At 36.6% G+C, this 24,842-nt stretch overlaps 1 protein-coding gene across 6 annotated transcripts in view; it reads left to right on the top strand.

Annotated features, from left to right (window-relative positions):
- LOC145681086 (uncharacterized) overlaps nt 1-24,842 on the top strand; it is a 158,055-nt gene that overhangs the window by 97,864 nt on the left and 35,349 nt on the right. For 3 of the 6 annotated variants that reach the window (XR_014130723.1, XM_081752457.1, XM_081752459.1), the window contains exon 2: nt 2,010-2,111. Coding sequence is in view for 4 of the 6 variants with exons in the window: in XM_081752457.1 (XP_081608583.1) it covers nt 2,022-2,111 (90 nt within the window). In the remaining 2 variants the exon portion in view is untranslated. Of the gene's footprint in view, nt 1-2,009; nt 2,879-24,842 lie in introns of all 6 variants that reach the window. The other 3 variants (XR_014130722.1, XM_081752460.1, XM_081752461.1) reach the window with 1 other exon arrangement.

Raw genomic sequence — 24,842 nt, 5'->3', positions numbered from 1 at the left:
TAAGCGCCAAAAAAGTTCTTACGAAATCTTAAAAAATGTTTAGGCATGTATTCTCTCATTAATGCTAATAAAATACAGGTAATAAAAATGTATAGTTAAATCTACCTTTGCTTGGTGTAGTTCACTAGCTCATAAAATTAAAATAAAACATAAAATTATCTATAATTTCTCATTTATACTAAAATACAATATAATTATTATATGTATTCAAATTTGTTCTTCTAAACGTTACAAATACTCCAACGCCAGCGTTGTGGCAAAAGCCAGACATTTTTTCCTTTTCATTCATACCATCTTTCTTAACAACATAACTAATCCATAAAATTTTCTCTTCTCATTCTTTATTCTGTAACACAAAAAATGGCAATTGTCAAAATATACAACAGATTATTGATGCATAGTTCAGAGTTGAGTAGGTTTGCAATAGAATTAGGACTAGAAAAAGCCTGATTAATCTGGCGGGGCCTTGGATCGATTTTATTCTTAGGAACGGTATGCGTTATTTAATGTGGTCTGATTCATCGTCTTCATTTGAGGTTGTTGGGCACTCTAACGATGATCATACATGAAAAGTTGTTACTTGTTCGCGGCGTGGTCCAGTATTGCTCCGTTTGCTGTCTGAAAGTACCAATAGGCCTAAAGTCATTGCTTGGCACTTAACTGATCATATACTTCCGATCTTCCTCGGTGTTGTGGTTCAGGACTAGCTTTTTCTTTTTCTGATCATCTTGTGGTATTCCGGTAATTTGGGCTCTATAGTTTGCAGGTAGTCACTAAGTGTGTTTTCTTCAAATAGTCATGGGTGGTAGTTGAGGATGTGCATGGCTAGGCAGGGATTGCTGTCGAATAAGATTTTCATGCTAACGAGTGTCGGCGAAGCCTGTGCAGCATGCACTGTTAAAATCACCGTGATCATCTCAGGGTCGAACTAGAAAACTTTCTTTCCTTACATGTGGCTATCTGTCTCGTTGTGCTACATGGTTCACCAGCTTCTGTTTTCTTTTTGTTTCTCTTGAGATGTTGGTGTGGGCAAACAATCTTCTTTACTGCAGAAGCAATTGCCACTACAACTGTTTACCACTGCCTTCTTTTGCGCGGAAACTAGAACTGCTATTCTCAACTGTGACGGCGTACTAGCTGGATCTCCGGTTTTGAAGCCCCGAGATTCAGAGGGCGTCGTCTGATTGGTTGAAGGTATCGCTGGATTCCAGGTTTTAAAGGCCTAAGATCCAGGTGGGGAAGTTTCGTTGGTCGTTAAATGTATAAATGATTTGAAATCCAGTACGCATTGACTTATTTGCGATAACATTGTATTCGAGCAAGCATTAGTGCAAGCACCCGTACTATCGAAATCTGCTAAACTGCGTGAATTGTGTAATAGCTGTCCAACATACCTATTTATTGAGACTCGTTTACTGTGCAGATTGACTAAAATGAATTATAATGCACAATTTAAATTTTGAATGATTATCCGATTGCAAAAATCACGAAATTATTAATTTAAAAGTATTTATTATTAATATCTTGTATAACACCCACCTATCCTTAGCCTACCTTAATGCCCCAATTGCCACTTAACTCGCTACCGCTCCACTAAAAGGCTTCAGTATACACCAGTAGACGGATCATCCCAATTAGGAAATCAATGCTGTGGTATCTCACTCTTTTGTTTCTAGAAATTTTCTTATAAATTAGAAACCTAGAGGCACAATTAACGTCATAATTTTGGATCAGTGTGAAGGTGCACTATATATAAAAATCTATTAGTTTATTTACTTCACAGTAGGATTATGTATTTAGTGGCGGTAGTTTTAAAATTGTCATATTACGTGTTCAAGTTTATTACAGTAAGAACGACAAGTAGTGATTATGGTGAAGTGCTTTAAATGAGTACGTAACGCACTTTATTTCTGAGGAAAAGAATATGAAAAGAGAGCAAAATTTCAGTATAATTCATATACATAAATTGTTATATGTTCTGTAGTTTATTCTATTCTTTGTACTTTTAGGTGACTCCCGAGATGGCCAGCACAATTCCTGATAAAAGCACAGAAGTAGAGCATCAAAGACTCTGGAAAAGTGTAACATGCAATAGGCCTAACTGTAAAAAGGTTATTAGAAAGGGAAGACTTTACAAGTGTACTAATAACCATTGTTTCTGCGATTCCTGTTATAATCTTGGTTCATGCTATATATGCCCAGATGGAAAAACTGTTGTTTCTTTAGACAAATATTTCGAATCTTTGCAGGAGTCAATGGTTTTTCCTTGTGATTTAAGACGTAATGGTTGTCCAGTTATTCTGAAAAGCGCAGATATGGATAATCATGTTTCAGAATGTTCATATAAGGATTTCGTTTGCCAAATGTTAAATTGCAAGGTCATGTTACACATAAATAACTTTAAGAAACATGTATCAGACTCTCATAAAGCAATACTGACGGTAAAAGAAGTAAGTGGAGCCAAGGCATGTTTATGTCCTGAAGTTTTTGGCTTCGGTGACCACATTTCTGCTTGGCACATGATAGGTTGGGGTACCTTTTTATATAGAAGATTAGCCAGTTCCGAGTTTAACGGAGTTTATCATATTATCCAGTTAGCTGACAATTCAGACGAAGCATCAAAGTTTAGATACACAATAAATGAAAAAAGAGAAAATATTACGGCCTCATTTACTGGGATCGTTGAGCCTATTTCTTGTGACGTAGGCGTAATTATCAAAAGAGGAAATTTAATGCTTGTAAGTGCACATTGCATTAACCCGAAAATTACTATTACAGTCTTCACGGATAAACAAGATACTAATAATCCAAGCAAGAAATTATCCTCACCTGATTAAAATATTTGATGCCGTGGTGTTGTGCAAAGTTTTACGTTGAGGTGAGATATAAAAAGTTAAATTAACCATGTGTTTATTACACAATCATATCGATTTTTAACTTACTACATGATGTAATATTTGATCATTAACAATCATATTATGCTTGAAGTTGGTCAAAGGTTAGATCTACATGTATTATACGCTAGTAAAACTTCATGGAGACAAATTATTTTCCAGTAACCGAAGGTATTTTACATTAGTCTTCCAAATCCACTTCCCAGTTTAGGCAGCGACTACAGGAACGAACTCAATTGCATTTGATTACGTATAATGCTGTCTTGGAATCCTGTGAACTATTTTTAAATAATTGTTGTAATTAGTTTGTAATAAACAAAATAGTTTTAACATACAGTTAATGAAATTAAATAATGTTATGTATGTATGTTATTTAGAGTATGTGTGTTATTTAGAAAGTAGTTCACAGGATACCAAAACAACATGATACGTAATCAAATGCAGCTGAGTTCGTTCCTCTAGTCCAGGCCCGCAACTAGAGGGGGGCCCTGGTCCCCTAAACTTTTCATGGCCCCTCCAGACCTCAATACAAAATGCTATTATTAATACAAAAATCACAATTTAGATATTTGTAAGATAATTTTTAATGACTTGCCCCCTATCTTATTCATGGCTCCCCAAACCTCTGTGGCTAGTTGCGGGCCTGCTCTAGTCGCTGCCTTAACTTAGATTTTGAGGAAAATGTTATTCTGACAACGCTGTACTTTCTATGGACGGCAACAATGAAAATTTTTCAGGTTCACATTTTCTGTTATAGAATAACATCTATGATTGTGGGATTTTACATTTCATTATCTCCTTTCACTTATAAAAAACAAGCAGAAGAAAAATGGTAAATTTTGCATTTTTTTTTAGTATGTCAGCTTCTAAAGTGTTGTAACCATAAAATAAATGTGAATTTTTCATGAGATATTGAACTTCCTTAAAAACGTCCATTCTGGATTTAAGCCAATTGACATCCAAGCGGTCCAAATTACCTTTCACCATTATGTTAAACGTAGTTGTATGTTATTTGATGTAATTAAGAAATGTAAAGGATGTAATTAATTGACAATTTTTCGTATATCTACGAGTATGTTGTCGGTTCTGAGAATTTATATCCTAGATATACTTACTATTTTGATGTTTGGTTAGTATCAACCTTACTCTTTGTAATTTGATATTTAATCTACTAGTTTGATATTTAACCTACGGACATTCTTAATTTTTGGTTTATGTTATCACAGTGCCAAGTCACTGTCCGTCTAACTGTCTCACTAATGTTTTTATGGGCGACAGTAAAAAGACATTAAGAGCAAATAATAAAGAAACTATGTTTACCTGTTTGATAACAATAAGAAATTATATGAAATACAGTGAGCTGATCAATACGGGACTGTATACCTACTTTTGGGCCACCCTGTATATTAATAAATTCCCAATGTTCTACAGTAATTGGTGCACTGTGTTTTTTGTGTTGCATGTTAATATAGACACTGCGTTATAAATACTATTCGTAGAGATGTGCTTACAATAATATTATGATTTGGAATGTATTAATTAAAAAATGGCAACAAGTTGAAATTGTTTTAGAAAATAATACTTAATTTGTTTACGAGTACGTATTGATCAGAAATATTGTCTCAATTATCATTCTTCGTAACTTCTTTAAGTTGAACATTGTTTTTGTGAACTAATAAAGTTATAGAAACAGAAAGCAGTGGGTTCCAACTATTTAAGTAATTTATTACCACGAGCTTCATACAGCATACTGAACAGTGTATGTGCAAGAATACATGTTAATTTTACCCTAAAATTACTTACTTGCAGAACTATTCAAAGATATATGACGTGTAATTTCACGTGTGTAACAATTTGATTATATATAGTGTAGGTGTAGATGATCAGAACGTATTTTCAAATTTGTAACGGTTACAAGTTTTCAGATGATGCTTCCGAGATGCGTAGTTCTATTTGCATTAATTTTCAGAATGCATAAGTGGAAAAATTTATGTGTGAATACATATTTCTACATTTAAATGTTGTGATGTATATGAATTATTTCACATTTTTTATTATATACTATACCATAATTAGATAATAGCACCTGGAAAACTTTCATATACACAGTATTTTTCTGACATTGAGATACGATATGTTTTACTCCACGTGCAAGCTATTGAAGTATTCTTACCATTAATAAACATACTGCATCCATATGTACGTACGTGGTTTGATACAGGGTGGAAGGTAACTCCACCGAAAAACTTTGGGAGGGGATTCCTTATACGAAATGAAAGAAAAAAGTTCTAATAATCGTGGGTGGAAGGGAAGTTATTTTAACCCTGCAATATGCGCGCGGATTTTTGATACATGGATAGTCGCGCGGGCTACCACTGTAGCCCATTTGTTTTCACTTTATTATACAGGGTGTCCCAAAAGTCACCGAATCTGATGTTTAATACCGTATAACTAGAAAACTAAATGGAATGAGAAAAACGTTCTTTTGCAACAGAAAACCCTATATATTGAGAAAATTTTCAGACACAAACATGTTTCTTGCCATGCATGATTTAATAATAAAATTTTAAAAAGTTGCCAGTCGGATTTTTTTTTTCAAATCGATTATACTGAATCACAGAAGCCATGCCCGTAAATTTCAACATTTCTCAATACTACCGAACAATCTGGATGCCCATATTTTGAATTTGACAGAAAAGGTACGTTGATGAAGTCTTACAAACATTGCAGACGTGTATTATTGGGCTATTCACAAAATCCATGTGTGCACGCCGATTTGATTGATTGTGATAATTTGGAAAATTATCCAATCAATAAAACCAGGAAAACACAAACCATGAACAATAAACAAGTTTATTGTCGGTCTTGATAGCAACAGAGGTTACACGCGATGGCAGAGAAATACCATACAGAGACATAGGCCGTGAAGCGGCCACCTAGAAACAAAAGGCACACTGTTTCAACAACTAAACAAGAGAACTGTTTAGGTATTATAAACTATTTATTTGAACTAAGGTAAGTTAGAAACAAGTGGAAGTTAAATTTTGTCTGCAACACTGATGACAGCTGACTTAATGAAATAATAAAATGGACAGAATGCAAAGAGATTGGAGGGTGATGAAAGTATGATTGAATTAAAGTAAAAATGGTAATGTAAGATATTCGTCCACTGTTCCCAAGAAATCGTTTTACTTATAGTTGCTAGAAGACACTCAAGAACCACAATTATGGCTGCCTCTTCTTAACCCACGTGGTGGATTCCTTCTTGGACGCTGTCTTCTCCCGGATGGTTTCCTCAGCTTCTCCTTTGAAAGATTGGCTTTTCGATTGGAGACTGCGTTGGACACTGGTTCTATATACTTGATTAAAATGATAACTTTACAGATCACTGACGTTACGAAGAATTGGAGCTCCTCACTGGTTCCTGCCGCTGCGAGGAATTAAGTGCTCCTCACTGGTTCCTGCCGCTGTGAAGAAAAATGACGAATGAGAGCGAGGCGTGGGTGTCTTCTCTTTTTCTTCCCGCTGGGTGGCTCGCTCTTAGGCTTCGTCGCGCTAGGCTCGCCGACTTCCAACTGGCCTTCCTGTTATCCTCAAATGAGTAGATGAGTTAAGGACATCATCCTGATCCTTCTGTGAGCGTGGACGCTCACACATGTTTTTACAATAATATGAACCACGCTGGAAACTCTTCTGCTCTCAAGTGTCACTGACAAATGGGTTTGAACTCTAGCTAGCACACTAAGGCAATTTTAATTAAAAAGAAGAAAGTTAAAGGAAAAATCTGATAACATACATACACCTTGCAACCCTGAAATTGATAGATGACTACACATCAAAGGAAATGTTCAAAGTAAGAGTTCAAAATGTTGACCATTTTCTTGGATACATAAGTTTGTACGTTTTATGATATTTTCTTACACCTTTCTGTTGGTTACTGCACCGATATTCCCAATTTCCTGTGTAATGTTCCTTTTCAGATCCTCCAAAGTCCTTGCTTTATTTTGGTATACTTTCCCCTTTAACTAACCCCACAGGAAATGGTCAGCAGACCTCATATCTGGAGAGCGACTGGGCCATAAATCTTTGGAAATGAGACAATCACCAAATAATTTGCGCAGCATACGAAGTGAATCGTTGGATGTGTGACAAGTTGTTCCATCTTGTTGCAGCCAAGCATTATGTTCATCTTCTTCCAAGAGAGCAACGAATTGCATTATGAGATTCCCGTACACAGCAGTATCCACTGTTATCTCAAAGAATAATAGTCCAACAATATGACGCCTCATTATTGCCCACCACACTCCGATTTTTTGGGAGTGCAAGGTTTGTTCATACAACTGGTCTGGGTTTTCTGTAGCCCAGAATCTCGAATTCCGGCTGTTTACATAGATATCTAATTAAAACCAAGCTTCGTCGGTAAAAAAAAAAAAAAAAAAAAAAAAAGGAACGATATTCAGAACATTGATACCACTTCTGATTAAAGATTGGAACCAATGACAGTAACACAAACATGATGCAAAATCACCTCTTTCAATTCATGCACAACATGAACTATATATGGATAAAATTTCAGTTTCCGTACAGCCCTGAGTGCAGCTGACTTGCGTAAATCACATTCTGAGGTGAGCTTCCTAACTGACTTCTTTGGTGATGCCACAATTCTTTGTTCAACACTCTGCATAACATCAGCCACCAAAACAAAGGTGCGTCCTGAACGTAACCTGTCTGCTACTGATCCAGTTTCGCAAAACCTTTGAACTAGAGAAAAAATGGTTGACTTCTGTGGGAAAGGAGAGTTTGGGAACTTTACACTAAATGCTTCTCTTACACCAGAATATGACACTGTTCGGAAGTATTGTTCCACAATATACATTCTTTCCTGCGTAGAGAATTTCATTTTGAAAAACAAAGCACTTTAGCACAAGTGGACACCATCACCTATCTAACAACGAACAGCTAACTGGATAGCAACTATTCTAGGCACATGAGAAAAATAAAAAACTAATCGCTACGTTTCAGGGTTTGCAAGGTGTATGTATGCACGTTATCAGATTTTTTCTTAAAAGATCAGCTTTCTTCTTTTTCATCAAAAGTGCCTTAGTGTGCTAGCTAGAGCTCAAACCAATCTGTCAGTGACACTTGACAGCAGCAGTGTTGCCAGCGTGGTTCATATTATTGTAAAACATGGATTTTGTGAATAGCTCAATAATACATGTCTGCAATGTTTGTAAGACTTCATCAACGTACTTTTTCTGTCAAATTCAAAATATGGGCATCCAGATTGTTCGGTAGTATTGAGAAATGTTGAAAAAATTACGCGTATGGCTTCTGTGATTCAGTATAATCGATTTGCAAAAATTTTTTTCCGACTCTGGCAACATTTTTAATGTTTATTATTAAATCATGCATGGCAAGAAACATGTTTGTGTCCGAAAATTTTCTCAATGTATAGGACTTTCTTTTGCAAAGAGCGTCCCTTCTCATTTAATTTAGTTTTTTAGTTATTCGGTCTTAAACATCGGGCTCGATAACTTTTGGGACACCCTGTATATCCTAGCTTTCTTAATATTTCTATCTTTCTTGTAAAGAATTGTATTTATAAACTGTTTGCAGGTTTTTATACATAATTTTAGAACTACGTTTATTTTGAAAGCAATGTATATACAAAGAAGAGCAATACCATTCATTTTTCAAAAGTAATATACGAATAAAACTGTAAATGTTCTTGTATTTGGCAATAAATATACCAATCTAGCGGAAAATTTCCTCTATCGTAAACATACGTCGTATATGTGAGGATTCTTTACAAATTATGTTTATTTTTACAAAAAATACATAAAGCTTTACAAATAAACGTATTATCCACAAAACATGTACTGTTTCAGCGAAATATTTTGTTATGATTTATTGGTATCAAAGTTTCATTACGATTTTGCATAATTATACGTACGCTATTTACATTCATATATTTTTCTTTTTCTGTTTTCCTATTCATATCCCTCTAAGCATGTTCTGCACACAAGTGATGAGTGGTAGATGCACACTTTCCTTCAAGCATTGAACAAGCATCAAAATTCCAATGAAGGCACGTATTTCAGTCTCGTCTGTAAGTTTTGCATCACGGTCACGTACAAATTTCTTTCTAACACTGAGCTCCTACGTTGCTAAGCGGTTAGCGTACCCGCCTTTGGCGCGGGAGACCCGGGTTCGATTCCCGGAGTCCATGTTAATCAGTAGGTCCATGTCTCATATAGCCTCGCTGCTAAACGGGACGTTAAACTCAAAATCAACTCAACTCTTTCTAACACTGTCAATGAAAATATTGGTACAGTCACGAACATAAATAAATGAAGGTTGGAGCCATTATTTCTTATGGCTCAAACCTCCATTTATTTATGTTGGTGACTGTACAATCATCAATAAGTCTCAAACTATTTGCAACGAAAAGCAGTTCTAGTCATTCTAATTACGACAACGCAGTCCTAGCCTCACCTTTAGGCCTTGGAAAACGAAGCACAATATTACAAGCAGGAGTGCAAATATCACGAGTAGGAGTGTCCTTTTTCATTTGAAATTGTCTTTTGCTACATAATAATTTACTTCACAATTGTCTATACTATCACTATCATCAACAGGTATCAGTGATACCTGCCGCCCGGTATTCTGTCAGATCTGAATTTTCAGTAGCAATTTCTGTGTCCGAAAAACCCACTTCTTCGGTCTGAAAATGTTCTTCAGCATCACTATCGCCATCTAGAAAACATTTCTCATCAGAACTGCCATTTTGCAGACTCGTTGACCATCTGATCAGCACACAAACTATGATGAGAAACTTTTGACGTTTTGGAACACTCATGACAACAATAGTCGCGCAGGCTACAGATGTAACCCATGAAACTTTCAAGCAGAATAACAGTGAGCTTTCGATTTTACGTTCGACAACACAATGAACGCGCAAAATGGTAATTTGATAGAAACGTACACAGATATCCTTTGTGTTAGCATCTGCAACTATTTTGCGGCAAGGAAAACAAAAACGCTGGGCTACAATCCGCGCGCGTATTGCAGGGTTAGTTGCAGGTACTTTGGTTAGTTGTTCATACACTGTCTGTATCATCTCTATTATCTTCTACGATTTAAGTGGAGCTTACTGGTAACAATTTTCTAGAAATGAAGTACATCTTTGCTCAAGCAACTCTGTCCACTCATCTTGTTGAGAAACTTCTTCTGTCCTATCCATAAGCAGTATTAGATAAAATAATCGCGAAATTTCAATAGCTACCGAGTATTTTCATTTGCACGCAAAATCTAACTTAAACTACATACAATGTTCAGAAAACAGGTATTGCAGAGAAGTGGGTGGATAATTTGTTTTTTCTTGCATTCTAATTAGTTTCATTCTATGTTACATTTTTTCTGTTGATTTAAGAGTAAGCTTTCTCACACAAACTTAATGTGAACGGTTTTCTTTAGAATGTTACATTACAGGCCGTCTTAATGGACAGAATTGCTTTCAGTAGGGTAACTGTCCCAATAATTGACAGTATATGAACAGTCTTTGACAAATTGCATGTTTTTTCACCCTTTAAATGGGCCTGTCTTACTGATCTCTCGTATAGGTACGAAGGCATCCTTCCTTCATCCATACACACCACCATGAAAATAATACACTGATAATTATTATTTTTTAATATATGTATATGAAAGGTTGTTCATTGTACCAGAAATTGACACTGTGATTTGAGAGAGTCACCAGTAATTGACACATCATGACCCAGTAACTGACATCTCTTAATATCTTATTCCAATGAACCATATAATTTTCTACCAACTTTCCAAGTTGATTTATAAGTTTTTACTTACATAAACATATGTTTATTTCTTTCTCTAATAGAGCTATGACAGTATTTTTGTATACAGCGGATGTTAATACTGAAATAATACAAATATTTATAGCACAGAAAAAGAAAATTTACTGAAAAATTCACTTTATGACTAAGAAGCCATGGGTAAAATACAGAGTGAGGCAAAAGTCTGGATACACCCTTATAAAAGTCAAACGGTGTGAGGAATCATAATGTCGTTTGGTATGGGGTGTCTATAAGTGGAGACAACTTATAGGGGCTATGCCGACAGCGGTGGCCATCTTGGATTTGGGTTACGTTTTTGAAACGGGAAGGGGGGCATATCACATATCATTTAACACTTCTTTTTCTGGGGAATATACCTGTGCAATCCGTCTTGCGAAATCTTTATTTGTGTAGGAGTTTATGACCTCTTAAAGTTTGGGACACTTGTCAGAGTCGGCATTACAGCATATGCTCAATATGACCTCCATTGCGCTGGATACACAACTAGAGTCTATTTTGTCAGTCCTGCTACACACGTCACAGGGCCTGCGGATCTACAGAGGCACGTTGGTTATATATTCGTAAAAGGGTTCTCCAGTCATTCATCCCGACGAAGTTTTTCTTATTGGCCAGTCGTCAGGCACATTTTGCATAACTCACTTGGAATGCGAGCATACGGGAACACTATAAATAGCAGAACAATACCATTGGCACACACAGTGAGAGATACGGTGATGGAGTATTTATTTGAACCGTAAATTATGTTATACCTGTTTTTTTTTTCCTCCTCGTGGTCCAATCACTTTAATAGTCTCTGGATTCAACTAGAATGCGGTTTCGTCGCAGTTGAAAACACGAGAGAAACCCTGAAGAACTTCAATCAGCTTTTTGTCTTCCATTTGTGGTTGTATTTCGTTACACCAGTTACGAATTTGCTGTTCGGAGACATTCAGACGCTGGCTTGTGAGCTGCTCAGGTATTCATTTAGCTAATTCGAGGTGACGCCCCATAATTGATTCATACCAATGACGGCCAGGTTTTGGTGAATGGATTTTGACGTTTAGAGTTCAAGACAATTCTCTGAACTGTTACTAGAACATCATTCGTTAACGGGAAACCACGCTTTGCAATCGAAAGTACCCAATCAAAAATACGGTTTCCTTCAGTCTCAGTAACTACCGTCTGTTGCCTCATTTTCCTACCCTCTGGAGTCCTTTCTGAACACTTGTGTTAATAAGGTTGTTCTAGGAACATCGAACTGTTTCCTTGCAGTTGCATATGATATTCTACTCTCTCTGTTGCGATTGCCTTCGACATTGCACTTTGAGTGCTCGAAGAAAGGTTTCGATTTACCTGGAATTACATTTGATGGTTTCGTCTTTCTTCTAGGCTTATCCATGGCTGGCAATTTTAAAGAAACAAAGTAGAAACTTTCCTTAATTTAATCAGTGTAAAGCATTTATAGTATGCATAGATTTTTTTAAACTTAATGGTTACTGTAGGCTACTCTACACGTGGCAACGTGCCAAGTAAGAGTGATGCAGATTAAGGGAAGGCACTTGCTTAAAAGTCACACTTAACGTTCAAACAGACAAAGAAAAATAAAGAAAAAGACGTAGGAGGACTTAACCCCGTACCAAGAGGTATTTACCACTTCCAGAAAAAATTAAAAAGCAAGGTCGGTTCTCTGTTATTGGCAAAGGTGTCAACTCAGGACCTTTCTTTCGAATTATAACAAATCACACTAACAACTCAGGTGTGCCTTGGTAAATAGTTCGTACAATTCTTCTGCAATAGCCTAGTACTTGACACTCCTTGATCTAGTAATTGACACCCCCTGTCAACTACTGGGATTTTATAAGAAATGATGCTTTTAACTTTATCAGTCAACTTAACTTCAAGGAAATACGTGGTATACAAATTTCTACTGATATTTATTGAGCTTAGGCAAATCACTAGTAATTGACAGGGGATGTCAATTACTGGTTACTGCAAATAACCTGTGACCAATAATTGACACCCCCCTGAAAACTTGGTTTTACTTTCAAAAAGCTATATTTATCGGTTTAGTCTGATCTATTAGTCCTTCAATTACCTCAAAACATCTTCAACTCGTCAGTTTTTATTATGATCTATTTGATATGCACCAGATACAGAAACAACCTACCTTAAGATAAACCGTTACTAGAAGTCTGAAAAAACAGTTCACTTCTCACTTTTCATCAACGTTCTGCTACTTTTGAAGTATTACTACCGAGTGGCAAATATTAGCAGTAATGTAGGATTGACAACACTACAAAGGAATAAAAGATGACAGCATTTGCTCTTACCTAGCCCCACAGTCTTGTTGTGGCGAGAAAAAGACGACAGTGTCAATTACTGGTACACTGTCAATTACTGGGACAGTTACCCTATATGTTTAATATACTAATTGTGATTCAAAACGATACGCTACATGTAGTTACATATGCAGGGTGGTCGTGCATCAATGACGGAAAATTCGGGAGATGAATCTACAGGTGAAAATAAGCAAAAAATGTCATATAAACATTGAATGAATGTGGCTTCGTTTAGACGCTAGAGGCGTCTGAAATGTCACCTTGCGAGGCGGCAATTTGCAATATTGCAAGAACGGAGAGAAATACGAATGTCGGCTCAAAAGATATCAAAGGAAACCCCATCCGGAGATTCCAATTATGCATAAGTGATGGCGAAACAGTGGCGGCGCGAGAGGGGGCACAAAGAAAGTGAATGAAACAGATAAAAGTGAACAATTTACACTGAAAAATTGTAGGAGGGGATGTTACTTGCAACATGCAGCAACAAATGTTAATGAACAAAGGCAACAATGTCTACGCTGTAGGGACACTATGGGAGGCGGAATGTAGGAATACAGTATCTGTATAACGGAGAGAAATAGGAATGTCGGGTAAGGAGATTTCAAAGGAACACCCATCCGAAGGTAATAACTGAGGGTGTGCTTTTATTTGTACGTGTGTGTGAGAGAAGGAGAAAGGGGGAAGAAATGATCCTTTTAAACTTACTTTTAAGAAATCGCACATTCCTGTGTGTTGAGAGTTTCCCGTTTTATGGGAATTTTCCCGCCAACTGACAACGCTGAGTTCATTGTTTGAAGTAAGATACCATACATACGTTATCCTTCTCTGCAGCGATGCCGAGTAAAATAAGCTAGTGATTTGTGTCGAGTTTTCTTTGAATTGTATTGTATCAATACCTAGTTAATCATACGCTGAAATCGAAACGAAGTGAGTATTTTGATTTTCTGAGCTAAACTTTAGTTTGACGTAATATCAAATACGTTTTGCTATTAGTTTCTTTTGCTATATGTTTTTTTTTTTTTTTTAATAAGTATTCCCTCAACATGCCGATCCTTACCTATCGCAACACGTGGCCTACACTGTGTTTACCGTTGGTTATGCAACGTTCGTCATGTTTGGAGAAACTAGTTGTAGTTTGTTTCGTGAAGTTCAGAGTCCGTTTTGGAAGCCGTGGCTTTAAGACAATGCTATTCAACCGGGGGGATGCGTACCCCCTGTGGGCACCTAATCCTAAAATAAGCATTTTTCGATATTTATTGAATGATCATAGTTGAAGAAAATTTTGAAATTTCACATGTTATTTTTTTTTCGGATGTGCACTTTATCCCCCTGTAAATAGTCTTTTGATTGGCACACTGATTTTCCCTTTGTTGGCTCTATTTGTTTAAGGGGCACGCGAGAAAAAAAGGTTGAATAGGACTGCTTTAAGATATATGAATCTGCACGTTAGGCCCTAAGTTGAATTCCGAACCACTAATAGTTATAAATGCTCTTCAATAGTTAATCAAACCCGGGATCCCGTGCACAAAAGACATTCGCGCTAACCGCAGACCAGTGAGAAGGGCTTGATTAAAAGTATGTAAATATGAAAACACATGGGGGAGGTATTGAACAAAGGGATAGTGCATTGAAATAAATTACTTGTGTCAGTTCCTTCGAAACGGGTAAGTTTAGTATAAGTTAATTTTCAGTCAGTTGAATGAAGAATGGTGTAATTTAATTTCGTATACCTAGGTATAAAAGCCGAAGGATGCATCTTAATAGCTTAGCCCATAATTAAGCTAGGAAGGTAATTTTGGTATCAATGTATTCCTCAAGAAAGAAGCTTACCGCCGATATGCATCTTATGTATGTGAGGGTACCACAGCAGAGAGGTGGGAGGGTAAAATTAATTTTTTTGTTTGCATCAGGTTCTTTCTTGGAGGCATCCCTCCTTAGGGGTAGTTATAAAAATTGGTATGTGATGCAATGTAGTCGTCCGCTACACGCTAATGGCCTACAAAAGTAATTATTGCTTATATGGGGGAGTTTGCAGGGATAGAGTTGGCCAATGTTTTGGCCCCCAAATTATATTTCATATTTTATCAGGATTTTTGTTTCTTCTTCTTCTACGAATAGAGCGGGAAATGCACCAGTGTTATCTTGTTGGAATCTGTGATCCATAAAATTTCATACGATGTATGAATCATGACTCTGTGTTAATTAGGGAGATCACCAGGTTCGACGACATGAAGGTTTGCAAGAGCCCTTCAAAATGAATATACAGGGCGTTTTTATAGGAATTTTGTGATGAATTTTTATCGCGCTTTGTATAGCAGGAATGATTACCATTTTTTATATTGTTGTCGCAGGTGTATTGCCTACACATTAGCTTCATTTTGTCAGCGAAGGGTGACTGTAAGGATTGCCACGGCCCCGCAAATTCTATTTTTTTTAAAAGGATTTTTATGTTTCCCTTTTTCTTTTCTACGAGTAGGGTGGGAACTCCAGATGTCATACCTCGTTGAAACCAGTGGTCCATAAGCTTTCCAACGAGGTATCAATCATCACCCTGTGAAAAAATGAAATGAAATCTTTAGTTTTACGTCCCACGGTTATGCCGGTTAGGCTAAAGGAGACGGTGATTATGAGAGATAAGTGAAATGGTGGAATGAAGACGAGAGAACCCCGAGAAAACCCACGAGCACGATGTTTGTCCACCACAAAGTCCACACGGCGCGAGCTGGGATCGAACCAGGGACCCCAAGCACCGGAGGTGAACGCTCTACCACTGAGCCACCGCGCCTCCCTCATCACCCTGTGATAATTAGGGGGTTACCAGGGCCTTCAACGTAAGAGTCTGTGATTTCGTTGAAATCCCTGCCCGATGTATAAAGGATATTACTTCCCATTAATTAATGGTTCAGGCGATGTTTTAAGTAAGGTTAATTATACATAAAGTTATTTCATAAGTTGAAGAAAGCTGATGATGTAGCAAGTCCCTTGCTGTATGGAAATTAAATAAAGTTTTGAATTTTAAAAAATCAAATCATTAAAATTACCATTATTTAGCTCTTCCCGCTGATCTAATGGGTAAGTTACGTGTGTTTAGTCCACGAGCACCTGCGTCCGGTTGCCAGTAGGAGATCCTAAAATTTATTCCATGCATTAGTTCGGATTCCACCGTAAACTGTAGGCCGACGTCTCAAATTGCTGTTGTTGAAAATGGTCGCTAAACTCAAATCATCACCAAGAACAAAATTAGAATTGCTTTCTTATACTGTATAAGCTAATCATATTTAGTAATATTCTCGAGGCCAAGAAAAAAAGAAAGAGATTCATTTGTACTGGTTTAATGAATAACTCTTCAGTAGTTTTATATTATTAAACGGCTTAAAACAAATAAATAAATAAAATTTCTGGAATGAAAAACTGCTTATTGCAATGACGGCTTTCAGTTTTGTTGATTATAATACATAAAAGTGATAACAATTTTGTCAACATTCGTGTTCAATCTGTGATATTTGGTCTCGAAATTAATCTGCAATAGGTCAGAAGATGGAGATCGATTTTGAAAAGCCTATTCTGAGGTTTCGAATCAATGCGGGAGTGACGAGGATTTTTTCTTTCCCGGTCGGAGAATCGTTTTCCCGGCTTATCAAAGGAGAATGTCTTCCTTGTTAGAGAAATAATTTCCTCATTTCATATAGTTTTTACATTATTATGTCAAAGAAAAGTTAAATACTCTTATTCAACTGCTGAAAACACAAAAACGTTACTTGTTTGGTTGTTTCTACCGAAAAGAAGATCCTCGCTAAAATAGAAAGAATACCAGTGCGGGATAAGCATTAGTGTAATGAACAGGTCCCGGATCTTGTTGACCTAAAATTTTCTAAAAAGTGACCTATAAAATGACACAAATTCCTGTAAAATGGCCCTAAAAATAACAAAAATTGACCTTAAAACTTGCGTTTTCTTAAACGTTTATTTCGTTAAACGTTGACATTTTTAAATATCCATTGATTTTTTAATTAATATTTCTCACTCATATTCAAAAGTTTTGTTTCAGTTAGTTGCAGTCCATTGATCATTTATCTCTATTGATCAGTCCATTGTACGACATTGTAAGTATTGAAAGCGTCAATTTACTCCCGAGTTAAAACTAGGAAGCACTCTTAAACAATAAAAGTTCGTAAGTGTAGACTACGTGCAAATAATAGATAAAAACCTGTTTAAAGTCCTTGTACGCGTTCTAATCCTTTTTTAGTAATTCACGTGATCACGTCCTTTGTAGTCAACAACCCAAAACTATCTGTTTGGCCACCTACCAACCCCCACCTTTCGTCAACTAGCTACAGCATAGTTTTCATTAGCTTGTTAAGAATGTAGTTTTACCATCCCAATAGTCAGGAAGCAAGGAAAGAGATTATTCAACTTCATCTTTTCCACGTCCGTAAACCGTGTTCATTTAAAGATTTCCTTATGTAGAAGTAAAAGAATAAAAAGACCATAAGTGACCTAAAAGTTACCTTAAAGTATTAAAAAAATGACCTGGAACTTCAAAACGGCAAAAGTGACCAAAAGTTGACCCTAAAAAAATGTATTTTTAGAACCTAGAGTTGATGGATAACGTTTTTAATTGAACTTGCCTTGCCCTATGCGTAACAGAAAAAAGTTGACTTGTCAAGAAGATCCGGGCCCTGGTAATTAATAACACTGAACTTCAAAACCGAATGTAAAGAAGCGTTTCAGGGTCTATAGTATTTTTGTGGTTAAGAAACCTTTTGATACAGGAAGCAAGTGACTCACACGGATGAGTCACGTATTTAATCTTCTGCTGTGTGAACACTAATTACGATATCTGGAAGATATTTCCTTTACCAAATATAGTTGAATCAAAGTTTATTATCAGTGTTTCATTTTTCCCTGAGTGTCCAATTCCCCTCCAAAATATAAAGCTCGAAAATTTAAAAAATCGGATTTTTTTTTTTTGGTAATTATAACTTTCTTGCTATTTGAGAGATCTACCTACGAGTTGTCAGATATACACCTCATATGGATACTTAATTTTTAGAGCAGTTTGGAAAACTCACAATCAGTATTTCTAACTAGGAAATTATTACGGCATTTCCTTATTTTTGAATCAAAAAATTCAAAATTTTCGAGAGTTATGTTTATAAATCCGTACCTATACGTGCAAATTTAAGTCAACTTACGCCAGTTGAAGAACAGTCTTTACAGAAGTACAGATCGTTACAATTAGGTAATTAAGGGGCTCTCGAAACATTTAAATTTAATTTCTAGTCCTTGATTTTCTTTATTTTTGTATTGTGATTTTTTTTGTTAGGTAGAATGACATTTTGTTTCTAAGTACAAGCTCAGTTTGTCAGATATCGTCATGATGCTTCTACGATGTATTAATGGTGTACCAAACTTTATTTTAATATGGTTTCCATCTATTTAGTGACAATGTTTCCAGCCATGAAATATTTTAAATCTCGATTTCACGTGAACATTTTGGAAAAGTCCCATTTTTCCTTCTGTAATTTCCTCCTTATTGGCTAGATTGGAACAAACGTACCAGCATTTGGAAGCCTAGTCTTTGGCCGACACAACGCACCACAGAAAGATTCATTAGGGTAATTAAGCAACACCAACGTAACTTTTGATTTTTGCTTCTGAGGCGAAAAAAACTAAAACTTTCGTCTGTACAATGTGAGAAAAATTTATTCTTTCAGTCTTTGTATAACAGCCAACGATTTCACGAAATCACTGTACCTTGTTGACAGACCAAATAATTTGTTTATATGACTTGGACCCATGTGGCAACAGTGGTTCCAGCTCCAAGAAAATCTGAAAATTCTGTTATGGAATTTCTTGTGAATTTTAACCCCTCCATTTTCCTCCTTTTGGTAATAGTGCAACCACATTTACGCCAGAAAATTTGCACATCCTTCTTAAAAGAAAACAAGATCTTAACCATATCAATAGGATAAAAATAGCCTTAAGCTGTAATTCATTAACTAAAGGTCGACGAAAACGTCAAAAACCCCCCGTACCGAAAGGGTTAATAGGTCATGTTCAACAGACTTCCTTTTGCAGCGGCGTAGGTATGCACTAGAAATTAATGCTTTTAAAACTCGAAAAATTAATTATTCAAATATTTGAATAATGGATTCTTCGAATATTGTTCGAATGTCATCATCATCATCATAGGTATTCTGCCTTTATTGGCAGGTCACTTGCCGCAGCTGAGAAGCTTCCATGCTCCAGGGTCCTCCGCTAACCTCTTCGTCTTCGAGTATGATCTTTCTGTTAATTAATTGTACGCAATTATCATCCATTAATTGTAGTCTCCTTCGCCCCTTCCCTCTCTTTCCCGCCACCATACCTTCTAGGACGTCCCTCATGATACAATCTCTTCTTAGGCAATGTCCCAACCAGTTTCTCTTCCTCTTCCTAATAATATCTAAAAGTGTTCTTTTCTCACCCACCATTTCTAACACCTTCTCATTCGTTTTTCGCTCGACCCAACTAATTCTTTCCATTCTTCTCCACACCCACATTTCGAATGTAGAAAATAAATATTTGGATATTCGAGTAATTTTAACAGTACTGCTTACAATATTTCTGCAATACATGGACTTCCCTCACAAGGAAGTGTCTACAAAGTGTTTGTCACATCAAGGTATACTCATCATGTCTATTTGTTAAATAGGATATTGTGCTTACCACCATTAGTAAAATAGATTTACACTCTTACTAATGACCAAACTTATTTGAATTTCTATACCTTCTTTACATGTTATATAAGATTAAATGCATGTTAATATAATGCAACTACACCCCTCTCATAAAAGTAAGTTTGATTCGAATCCTGCCTACTCTATATTTATTTATACTTATGGGTTTTACGTTTTAGAACGGTAGTGTTATCAGTTCGTTAGGATTTGACTGTATTCACAGCCGGAAAGTCAGCAAGCGGAATATAAGTCACCTGTTGCCGAAGTATTAAACATACTCTACCTTTAATACTACTTATATTTTAATATTAGCTGCAAACATGGTCGGTCCGTGAGGGAAGTCATATCGGTAATTATTAGTATTAAACTTTTATTGCTTCATGCTAAGGGAAGAAATTTATTCAATATTCTAATCCTTCTATACGAGAGGTAGCAATGTCACTCGCACACCATGTAAAGCAGTTTGGTTTGTATGTTATGATATTTTCTCAATTCTTATTTAAACCGGAAATGGTAGTAGATTTATACTACTTCCGATGTTATAGTGACCACGACGACTGGTGAAGCCTGGGCTCCAGCGACGTAAATACGTTAGTTGTCGCCCAGGGCAAGAGCTCGACTTAGCACCCATCTGGCCAACCAAACTAAAACATTCCCTCAAATATTTGCCCAATTTGGTGCCCATTTTGCGCCCTCCCAATCCGGCATCCGGGCCACAAGCCCCGTTTGCCCCTCTAGTTACGTCATTGGTGGGCTCTACACAAATCATAGAACTGTTTTCCCTCACGTGTAATGCATCGGAAGAATTCGGTACGATTCGTGGAGCTGCCTTCCGAACGCATACTTGAGAAAAAGGGGAAACAGCACAAGGGCATTAAGAGTCTTCATTCCGGAGAAATTAAAATACCGCTAATTTTACAGTAATTATGTGATGTCTTCAAATAGATAAAAGATAATCGAAATATGGAACAAGAGCGCCCTAGACAATATTATTTTGCGTGAGGTACCGTTATCAGAAGTCACCTAGTGGCTTTCCGTTTTCAGCTGTTTAGAAACGCGAAAATAAATCCCGATTTTCAAAATGGCTCGAAATCGAAAGCAGATAAGTGAGTCGTGATAACGGTTTCTCATGTAAAATAATATCGTCTAGGGCGCTCTTGTTCCACATTTCGATTATCTTTTATCTATTTGAAGATATCACATAATTACTTTAAAATTAGCGGTATTTTAATTTCACCGGGATGAAGACTATTAACAACGTTGCCAGACTTATATGACATGGCAAGTGAAAGACACAAGAAGAGCAATTATTTTAATTAAACGATAACGATAATAATAGCAAAAATATAAAACAATAAAAACAAAACAAAACTTAGCGGCAATCCGACAACACTGCCTGCACCCAATTGAGATGTTCTCCGTATAGCACGGGAGACGAGACTGGGAAAATTTCATGGATAGGAGTTGACGACAGGGACACACCCTCGCGTTCTATTGGGTGGTGGAATGGACAAATCTAGGTCAAGCTTCACGACTCATCGCGATTACTATAATAGAGAGATTAGAGTGGAGATGGTATACGTATATTCTTGAAACACGTAACTGATTACAGAAACCCGCTTCTCGCTAACTGTTAACGTTTTCACTCTATAACAATCAATGTTAAAAACGGAAGTAGTTGATTTCCACGACTTCCGGTTTGAATACGGAGTTACGAGACAAGTACCGACTGCTGGTACCTGTTATTAGAACGACAAATTAATTCCATAAAACCCCTTCTCGTTATCTCTTAGCGTTTTTCCTCTACGTTGATCAATACTGAAACCGGAAGTCGTAATGGATTTCTACCACTTCCGATTTTATAAAAGACTTAAGGATGGAAAATGGAATGTACTGCAGAGGCAGTTAATCGATTACAGGAAACCGCTACTCCCTATCAATTGCCATTTCTACTCCATAGCGATCAAGGATAAAACCAGAAGTGGCTGATCTCTGCCACTTCCGATTTAAATAGAGAATTTAGAGTGGAGATGACATATATATTCTTCGGACGCATAACCGATTGCAGAAAACTGCCTTTGGCTATCTGATATTGTTTTCACTATATAACGATAAAAGTTAACACCGGAAATGGTTGAATTGTATCACTTCCGGTTTTAGTAGAGAGATTAGAGTAGAGAAGGAATATATTTTTGGCACGCTTAATCGATTAAAGAATATTACCTCTCATTATCTATTTCACTTCACATTCTAAGGCAATCGATGTTAAAACCGGAAATGGATGATTTTAGCCACTTCTGGTTTGAACAGAGGGTTAAGAGAGAAAACGGTTCATATTCTTAGAATTTCAAATTGATTTAAAAAAATTCTCGCAATGTAAATTAACCGGAAGTCGTAATGGATTTCTATCATTTCCGGATTTACTAGAGAGTTAAGGATGGAGATGGATTCTTAAGAGGCTTAACTGGTTCCAGAAAATTGCTTCTCTTTATCCATTACTGTTTTTTCTCTTTAGGTATCAACATTAAGAGCCTGCCTTACTAAAAATAATGCAAAATTTACCATTTTTCTTTTGCTTGTTTATTCATAAGTGAAAGGAAATAATGATATGCAACTTACCACAATCATAGATAATGTTGTTCTACAACAGAAAATATGAACCGGAAGAATTTTCAGTGTTGCCATCCATAGAAATTACAGTGTTGCCAGAATAACAATTTCCCTAAAATCTAAGTTAAGGCAGCGGTTAGAGGAAATGAAATCTTAAAATGTGCAGGCCTTTGGTTTCCAAGATATACGTCATTTAAGCGTGAATTTGGATGAACAAAATTATTAAATATTATAACCACCACCAGGTTATAGAATATTTTTCGTGGACGCTCTGTATTTTTCGTAAAGACAATGATTATTTTTCGATTTATACTTTATACTGCGACACAAATAAGTTCTTTCTTCGGTGGGAGTTGCTTCTTTCCCACGCAATTGAACAAAGAAGTCTTTCATCATTTTTTCATATATATATCCGAAACGTTAGTTTCTAGTGAGAACGTTTCAGTGAGCGACGAAGCTTTTCAGTGTTTCTCCCTGACTTATTAATATGCACAGTATGTATTCTATAGTTATTTGGAACTGAATTAAATGCTTTCTTTAATCATTTATGGAAATACTAACTGAGCAGGTGTCTTGAACACCAAAGAGACGCCAGCCACCTCGCTTTACCAGCTCGTTATCTAAATGTTTCCAGGCCCCAAGTTATTGCAGTGTCTTGTGCATCGTGGCCAGTGGACTAACATTAACATAAATTCTTTTCCGTACTCTTCATGTGCATACAGGTGATTTAACCTGAGTGGTTTTTAGAATGAACTGCCAACATTCTTCAGTGAACCATTGCAGCTCGTATCTCGAACCATTGCGCTCGAGGAGTATTACTCCTCGTTTCGAGGCAGCAACCACGCTCGTTGCGTTGGGCAGCAAGTATAATGTTGTGTTAAGGGGCACAAGTTATTAGCCGGTGAAGGACGTTTTCTTACGGCTAGCCCCAATCAGTAAGTCCCAGGTTCACATACCTTGTGCGCCAAAGTTATAAACGCGCCCTCCAACATTATCATTCCACTTTGAGGATTATCTATTTTTACTGAGGATAAACATCGACACTTGAGGACTGTTTAGAGCGGCAACTATATTACTTCGTGGGACTATCCCGGCAACTTTTCCAAAGTGCTAATCCCCAAGTGCATTAGTGGTGTGAGAAAAGCATTTATAGTGAAATCGCAATTATAATCATTCATATATATATATTAAAGTGATAAAGGACTATAATACAGTGAGAAAGCAAAGTGTGATTTTATTAATGGAAATAGTTATACATGTGCAGTGTTAAGTGTTGTGGTTGTTTCTCTTCGTTATTTTTCTTTTTAATAGTATTCTAATAAATAGGTATAGTGTCATTTAACCCAGTGTGTTTTCGTTGTATGTGTGAGTGATGTTTGTGTGCGTTGTGGTTCGGATGACCGCCTGATCATCCGTGAGATTCTCGAGACTGCAAGGGGTACTTCGTTACCTTGCTTGATATTTCAGGTTATATATTTTAATATTAAATCTAGCTATACATAATTAAGTTGTGTGTATTAATTAATAAGTCAGGCTGACACATATTTATCTAATGCATTTATCTGGTTCTATCTATTTAATAAGTATAGCGTAATATATAATCTTACTATGTTCATTATATGTAAATGTATGTAAATATCAAATTAGTGCATTATCCCAATCATTTATATGCCAAATTTTCTTTTAAGATTAAGATTTAGTTAGTTAGATCGAGTATTACTCTCGCTCCCACTTGATTATAGACCTGGTAGAGAGGCTAGTTTTTTGAAGATTTCTCTTTTCTTTCATGCTTTTACAGTAATTTTCTACTGCTGTAGAAGTTTCTAGAACCGTTAATACTTAAATTTTTTCTTCATTTTTTCTGTCCCCGGCAAAACATACAAAAAGGCGGATTTTTTATGGCTTTCGCTGTTTCAGCTAGGGAGGCCTGTAGAGTAGAGGACTATGCTGGTGGCTGTTCAGTCCGAATGGAATTAGCAAGCAAGCTTTTTCCTGGGAGTTTGTCCTTTTAGATTAGTTACTGGATGACCAGTGGATATGTTAGTCCGTGGCTTTCAGTCCCGCCAGAGAAAGTGGTCTCTGGCCGTAACTTAGATGAATTTCAGTTAGGAATAGGAATTAAAGAATAAAATAGGAATTTTGAGCTCTACGTCAGAGTAATGGCTTAAATGGGCTCTAGTTACTGGTTAGAAGGAGTGAAAAGTAATTTGCTCTTGGGGTGACCCTAGGGAGAGAGTGAACCCAGGGCATTTAGGTTTTGAAACTCTCCAGGTGCTGGAGGTTTTTCCCATTAAAATAGAATCCAAGTTGCGATTTGGTTTCGTTCCCCGTACAGTCAGGCAATAGTGAGGCTTGGCTGGTGTTTTTGTTTTCACACTGCGACTTTCGAGTTTGAAAGTATTAGAGTGTGTGTTCACCTTTTAA

This window comes from Thermobia domestica, chromosome 3 (assembly GCF_964235325.1).
Source record: "Thermobia domestica chromosome 3, izTheDome1.hap1.1, whole genome shotgun sequence".
In the NCBI taxonomy this organism is placed as follows: domain Eukaryota; kingdom Metazoa; phylum Arthropoda; class Insecta; order Zygentoma; family Lepismatidae; genus Thermobia; species Thermobia domestica.
Note: the sequence above shows the minus strand (reverse complement) of the source record. Positions and strands in the feature narration are given on the sequence as shown.